The sequence below is a fragment of the Scylla paramamosain genome, chromosome 20 (assembly GCF_035594125.1).
Source record: "Scylla paramamosain isolate STU-SP2022 chromosome 20, ASM3559412v1, whole genome shotgun sequence".
Lineage (NCBI taxonomy): Eukaryota > Metazoa > Arthropoda > Malacostraca > Decapoda > Portunidae > Scylla > Scylla paramamosain.
Window position 1 is genome coordinate 10,888,995 of NC_087170.1, and position 7,500 is coordinate 10,896,494.

The window sequence follows — 7,500 nt, forward strand, 5'->3', positions numbered from 1 at the left end:
TACATAATTGAGAATTAAGTGTGTGTGTGTGTTTATTTTTCCTGTTGATGCGTTTGACTGAATTCAGAATTTAGTGTGTTATGTGTGTTTTTTTGTGTGTCATAAGAGAGGTTTATGTACGGGTGAGTATGTCAATATTTTTTATGTTAGAGACTTGGTAATTTAGATTTATTTATAGTCTATGTAAATCTTGTCATATTGATAGTGTGTTTAGAAGGTGGTTCACAAGTCTGTCCCTTTCCGCCTGGGGCTGATGGAATGAGAGTGTGAATAATGTGTGTGTGTGTGTGTGTGTGTTTTTTTCTGTTTGCTTTTTTGTAGAATTCAGAATTAAGCGTGTGTGTGTGTGTGTGTGTGTGTGTGTGTGTGTGTGTGTGTGTGTGTGTGTGTAATATTTGCCGTGCCTGAGAGTGTCAGACTTTTTAATGTTTTTGGGTGGATTTTGGAGGTGATTGAGTGTGTTTGGCGTGTGTTGGTGTTTTAGTTGCATTTTGGTTTGTTTGGGTGTGTGTTGTAGATGTTTGAATATGTTTATGGGTTTTTTTTTTGTGTGTGTGTGTGGAGGTGTTTTGAGTTTCTTCTGATGGTTTTAGGGTATTCTAGAATGTTTTAGATGGTCTTGGCTGCCCTTTAAAGTGATTTTGGGTGTTTTGAGTGTGTTTTGTGGTGAGGCAGGGAGGCAGGAAGGAATGGTTAGGTCAGGTTATGTGCTGGTTAGGGATTACTTGGGTGTGGGTTTAGGTTAATGGAGGTATTTTGAGACTGGTTAGGATTTTTTTATGTGTGTATTGTGGTTTTTTGTGTTTGTTTGCATGTGTTTTAGGATGTTTGGAGTGGTGTTTGGGGGTGTTTTTGTGTTGGGAATCTAGAGGACGAAGGTATTGGAGCATTTGTAGGACAGCTCCAGGACCACCTTGTTATGTCTCCAGGTGAGTACATACTGATCTTTTTTTTTTATACTATTTATTTTTTTATTTATTAATTTACTTTCTTATTTATTTTTTTAATTTTTTGTTTTGCTTTTTTTTATTTGATTTTATTGTTTATTCATTCTCTTTTATTTATTGAAGTCAACCAAGTATTCCATTTTTTTGCCTTATTTATGAATTTTCTTTAACTTTTTGCTTTTTATTTTGCTCAGTTTTATTTTACTGCATATATTTATTTAATTTTATTTTAATTAACGTGTCAAACTCCAGCAGCAGCCCTTCCAGGAACACGATAACTCCATTTATTTATTCCATTACATTTATCTTTTTTGTTATTTTATTTCTTACATTACATTTATTTCTTGATTTACTTACTTTTCTGCAACTATAACCATTAGTAACCACCACTATCACCACCACAGGAGATTGCGCAGCTGGTGAGGGATGAAGGGGAGATGGTGGCTATGACTCACAGGTCAAGACAGAGAAGGGGCGGGTGGAGCTGCAGGAGGCCAGGGTCAACATGCAGGTGCTGAAGAAGGTTATCTTTGGTCTCATCCTCGGGTTCGTCCTGCTCATTGTTGTCCTCTTCATCATCTTCTTTGTATGTGAATGTTAGGTTAGGTTGAAGTGGAGTGTGTGGGTGTGTGTGTTTGTGTGTGTGTGTGTGTGTGTGTTTTTCCTGTCTATGCTTTTTACATAATTCAGAATTAAGTGTGTATGTATTTGTTTTTCCTGTATATGCTTTTCACAGAATTCAGAATTAAGTGTGTGTGTGTGTGTGTGTGTGTGTGTGTGTGTGTGTGTGTGGGTGTTTCCTTTTAGTGCTTTTTACAGGATTTAGAATTTAGTGTGTGTGTGTGTGTGTGCTTTCCTGTTTATGCTTCTTACAAAATTCAGAATTAAGTTTAGGTGTGTGTGTGTGTGTGTGTGTGTGTGTGTGTGTGTGTGTGTGTTTCTTGTCCATCCTTTTTACATAATTCAGAATTAAGTGTGTGTGTTTGTTTTTCCTGTCAATTCTTTTCACAGAATTCAGAATTAAGTGTGTTCGTGTGTGTGTGTGTGTGTGTGTGTGTGTGTGTGTGTGTTTCATCTCTAATCTTTTTACAAAATTCAGAATTAAGCATGTGTGTGTATGTGTGTGTGTGTGTGTGTGTGTGTTTCCTGTCCATGCTTTGTACATAATTCAGAATTAAGTGTGTGTGTTTTTGTTTTTCCTGTCTATGCTTTTCACAGAATTCAGAATTAAGTGTGTGTGTGTGTGTGTGTGTGTGTGTGTGTGTGTGTGTGTGTGTGTGTGTGTGTGTGTGTTTGTTTCCTGTCTAATCTTTTTACAGAATTCAGAATTTAGTGTGTGTGTGTGTGTGTGTGTGTGTGTGTGTGTGTGTGTGTGTGTGTGTGCCAAGAGAGGTTAATGTACAGTATGTACGGGTGAGTGTGTGAATAATTTCTGTGTTAGAAACTTACTAAGTTAGATTTATTTATAGTCTGTGTAAATCTTATCTTATATATATATATATATATATATATATATATATATATATATATATATATATATATATATATATATATATATATATATATATATATATATATATATATATATATATATATATATATATATCAAATTGAATACTGGAAAGTGAGGCGATCCCTTCTAAGAATAATGTACAGCTGTGTTTTGATGTGTTGGTATTGTATCTTGCTTGAAGTTTTGTGAATAATTTATATTTTCCTTTATATCCATATAAACTGATCTCTTATATTCTGTAGGGTTTTATTGGTCATTAAACTGCTGAAGCGACTGAGTTTTGAGGGAATACGATGGGAGGAAAATCGGGACGAAAATATGGAAAGGAAAACTAAAGGAAAACATCAAAGACAAGCAAAATAAATGTATTAAAAAAAAAAGTTGAGATGACAGGATGTGAGGAAAGAAGGAAAAGATACATGAGAAGAATTAAAGAAGAGAAGACAGAAGCAAGATAAATGTATAATTTGGTTAGTTAAAGAAATAGAAAAGAAATGAAAAAAAATGGAGAAAGAAGAAAGAAGTAGACACTTTAAACACTTTAAACACTTTAAACACTTTATTATGTTTGTCTGTAATATATATGCTTAAGGTACAATTAATTGAAAGACAAACAGCCCCTTATGAAGCACAAGCTTTTTGGGCACACTTAATATCTACTTAATACTGAAATGTAAAACAACACTAAACTAAAAATCTAATTGAAGAAAATGTAAAAAAAAAAAAAAATTAATAGCAATAACGAAAGATTTAGGGATAAATGGCTTTGCAAGAACAGGAAGGAAAGGAGAAAAATCATAATTATACATGAGAAATAGAGAAAATTGAAGTGGAATCTGATTATAAACAAGCAAATATTAGTTTTGAGAATAATTAAACAAACAGAAATAAATATGTATATATACTAGAGGTTATAAACTATTTTAGTTACAGAGGATATGAACTATTTGGTTACAATACCAAGAAACAAAATAATTGATATTGATAAAAATTGATTGAAGTACAAGATGTGTCAGTATTGAGACAATAAATATTCTTTTAGTTTTCTCTTAAAGATATTTACGCTTAATGAATTTTTTATGTGTGACAGGGTGCTATTCCATATTTTGGGACCTTTATACATTAGAGAGTGTTGGTAGAGAGTTAAGGTATGATGGGGAATCTGTAGAGAATGCCTGTAGCGTGTGGAGTGGTTATGAGTTAGGGTCAGGGTATTGTTGTTGTTGGAATTTATCAATTTGAACATGTATGATGCAATAGAGAAGTTTGATAAGTCAGAGAGTTGAAGGATTTTCATAGATTTAAAGAGTGGAGGTGTGTGTTGGAGGAAGTCACTATTAGTCATGATTCTAATAATTTTCTTGTGGAGGATGTTTAGATTTTGTAGATGACATGGGTAGGTAGTGGACCAAATTGGATTACAGTAGGTTAAGTGTGGGTATATATATGGGCATAATACATGATTTTCATAATTTCCACTGGAACAAAGTTTTTTATTTTCAGCAATAGAGCTATTGATCTAGATAATTTTAGGCAAAGGTTTGATATGTGATATTTAAAGGTAAGATTATTGTCAAATGTGACTCCAAGAAATTTTGTCTTAGAAACTTGCGTGATATCTTTATCTAATATGGTAAGTCTAGGTAAGGGTTGGTATTTGGTGGTGGTATTTGTAAATAACATGTAGAAAGTTTTAGCTGTGTTAATTGTTAGGCGATTTGCAAGACACCATTCAGAAAAGGCAGATAATTCTAGGTTGGCTCTGTAGATTAGGTCAGTGGGATTATCACCAATCATGTACAAGGTGGAGTCATCAGCAAATTGTATAGTGTTGAAAGCAGTAGAGGCATTGCTGATATCGTTGATATATATCAGGAAAAGAATAGGGCCAAAGATGCTACCTTGTGGCACGCCAAGATGTATAGGTTTGATGGTTGATTTAGAGTTATTGTAGGATGTAAAATAAGATCGGCCAGTTAAATATGATTTGAACCAATTTTCCACACAACCGCGAATACCATAGTGACGTAATTTGTCTATTAGAATGTTTGGGTCAACTGTGTCAAAAGCTTTGCTGAAATCAATGAAAATGGATATTATAGACTTATGTTTATTCAAGGCATCGTGTAGGTCAGAGGTAAACACATTTATAGCGTCAAAAGTATTTAGTCCGGGGCGGAAAATAAGTAATAAAATTGAAGAGGATGTATGAATGTAATATAAATATCCTGGAAGGATATATAAACTAGAAGGAGGAGGAGAGAAGTGGATATATATATATATATATATATATATATATATATATATATATATATATATATATATATATATATATATATATATATATATATATATATATATATATATATATATATATATATATATATATATATATATATATATATATATATATATATATATATATATATATATATATATATATATATATATACCAATATTGAATACTAGAAGTAATGATAATCTCCAGTTGGCCATTTATTTATTTCCCTTAGTTTGTTTTCGCCCTTGATCTTTGTGCAGAGAGAGAGAGAGAGAGAGAGAGAGAGATCTGCTGTCTGTGTTTACATTTCGTGGTCGGTAGTTGACATTTCGCTCGCTGTAGATTTGCGTGTTTTTCATGTATTTTCCGGTCTCTAACGCCGCCAATACAGTGGCGGCAGGCAGTGTGTGTGTGTGTGTGTGTGTGTGTGCGACAAAGAGAGACGGACAGAGAGAAGGGGGGATGAACATAAGGGCAGGAGGAGTATTTTGGTCAGCACTGGTCAGTCTTGCCCCATACACACACATACACACACACACTAGTGACCAGTGTTTCCATATTCCCTGGAGCTTCCTCCTGCATTAAACACCACCAAGCATCATCAAAGAGACACGACTGCTTAATGACAGTGATGGAAGCAGAATGTTTTCCTCGGCATTGGTCAGTCTTAACACACACACACACACACACACACACACACAGACACTAGTGACCAGTGCTTCCATATTCCCTGCAGCTTCCTCCTGCATCAAACACCACCAAGCATCACTAGAGAGACACGGCTACTTAATGTAATGTGAGTACAGCAATGACTGCCTCGGTTAACATCACCGCCTACACCATTAACACTCAACCCTTCCTCCTCCCTCCAGTAGCGTCTTTCAGTTCTTCATTATTATTCGTTATTAGGGTACTTTTTGAGATTATCGATTTATATTTTACTTATGTTTATATCTGAGTCGCGATATAGCTTGAAATTTAGTAAAAAATAATGAAGGATCGTCAAAATGACATCTGCGGTAGACATAGGTCGTCCCTACTCAGCCATTATTTGCTTTATTTATCACGTATTGTAAGCCAAACATGTCACAAAATGTAGCCTCAGTTCGAATTTTCATGTCCGCCTGTGAGGTATATCGCCATTGCCTGGCTTTAGTGTGATAACAGAGTAATTAAGGCAAATTAGCGGCCGCCATGTTTGATCTCTACAGGCCCCAGCCTGCTCTTCGGTTCCAATATATTTTCGTTTTCCTTAACTCTTTAAGTTCGGTTTCTAAGTAATTTTTTATGGTTTGTATAAATGTTTCGTTGCTTATGAAGTGGTTTTGAGGCTTTTGTTAAGGAAATGTGTTGTATTTGCTGTTGTTTATAACGTAACTATAGGCCTGTTTTTGGGCTGAATTTTACGGAACCCCATTGTTGGCTTTTTTATTCGAGGCTATAATGAAGTTCTTTATACTTTAAAAAATCGCTTGTGATTTTTAAACCGGTTTGCCGTCCTGTTGAGTTAAATATGTGGACTTTAAAATGATTTGTGGTCCTGTTAAAAGTCGAAATGTTGACATTTTTTATTTCCTTATTTCCTTATTTGAGCTTTTAAGTAACTCTAGGTTATTTGAAAAAATAGTTCAGATTTTTTAAAGTGCTTTGCATTGCTATTAAGTTAAAATGGGTGGACTTTTCAATGTTTTTTATTCGTGTTTAGGTTCCAACACTTTTTTTTACAGATTTATTTTTCATTCGTTTACTTCTGGTTCTAGGTAAGTTTTAATTGATTGAAAAGATAGTTCATATTTTTAAAGTGTTTTTATTTCTGTTAAGTGAAAAAATAGGTAGACTTTTCAATGGTTTTAATGGGGTCAAATGTTCCAACGTTTTTTTCATAATTCATATTGATATTTCTTTCATACTACTGAGGCTGGAGATGTTATAATATTATGAATATTTATTAAAGTAATTATCAAGTCAGAATATATAATGCATTCCAACCTAGCTCCATTTTTTCTATGGGTCAATTTTAAAATGAAATACGTTACGCACGTATCCTGGCGTGACGTCACGACCTCAGGTGTGACGTCATCAGGGGGCCAAGGGGGGTCTCTGCCACAGACCCTTATCTTCAATATTTCGAGTAATTTCTAGTATTTTTGACGTTTTTCCGTGTGTTTCTTAACTCAGACATGTAGATAGTAGTTGTAGGAGGAAGAAAAAAGGATAAATAGGGAAGGAGGAGGAAAAAGAAAGGAGAAATGAAGGAGGCAAAACAGGGAAATCCTAAGACAACAATATTTAGCTTAGTTTTCTATGCTGCCCTTTCTTTCTTTGTAATATTTTCTTTGCCTGAGAGTGTCAGACTTTTTAATGTGTTTGGATGCGTTTTTTAGGTGATTGAGTGTGTTTGGCGTGTTTTGGGTGCATTTTGGTTTGTTCGGGTTTGTTTTGTAGGTGTTTGAATATGTTCGTGGGTGTATTTTTTGTGTGTTTGGAGGTGTTTTGAGTGTGTTCTGGTGGTTTTAGGGTATTTTGGAATGTTTTAGATGATCTTGGCTGCCCTTTAAAGTGATTTTGGGTGTTTTGAGTGTGTTTTGGGGTGAGCCAGGGAGGCAGGAGGGAATGGTTAGGTCAGGTTGTGGGCTGGTTAGGGATTATTTGGGTGTGGTTTGAGGTTAACTGAGGTATTTTGAGACTGGTTAGGATTTTTTATGTGTGTATTGGGGTGTTTTGTGTGTGTTTGCATGTGTTTTAGGATGTTTGGAGTG

The 7,500-nt window shown here is 34.5% G+C and overlaps 2 protein-coding genes across 7 annotated transcripts in view; both read left to right on the forward strand.

The window, feature by feature from the left end:
- Positions 1–2,694, forward strand: part of LOC135110299 (uncharacterized) — a 12,338-nt gene extending 9,644 nt beyond the window's left edge. For 2 of the 3 annotated variants that reach the window (XM_064022488.1, XM_064022487.1), the window contains exon 3: positions 1,352–2,694. In XM_064022488.1, the coding sequence (XP_063878558.1) occupies positions 1,352–1,465 (114 nt within the window). In that variant the 3' untranslated portion in view covers positions 1,466–2,694. Of the gene's footprint in view, positions 930–1,351 lie in introns of all 3 variants that reach the window. The other variant, XR_010273179.1, reaches the window with a different exon arrangement.
- A 2,270-nt stretch (positions 2,695–4,964) lies between these two features.
- The window catches only part of LOC135110300 (uncharacterized), a 12,088-nt gene continuing 9,552 nt past the window's right edge, over positions 4,965–7,500 (forward strand). For 3 of the 4 annotated variants that reach the window (XR_010273181.1, XM_064022490.1, XM_064022491.1), the window contains exon 1: positions 4,986–7,500. This exon is cut by the window's right edge and continues 93 nt beyond it. The gene's annotated coding sequence lies outside the window, so the exon portion shown is untranslated. The other variant, XR_010273180.1, reaches the window with a different exon arrangement.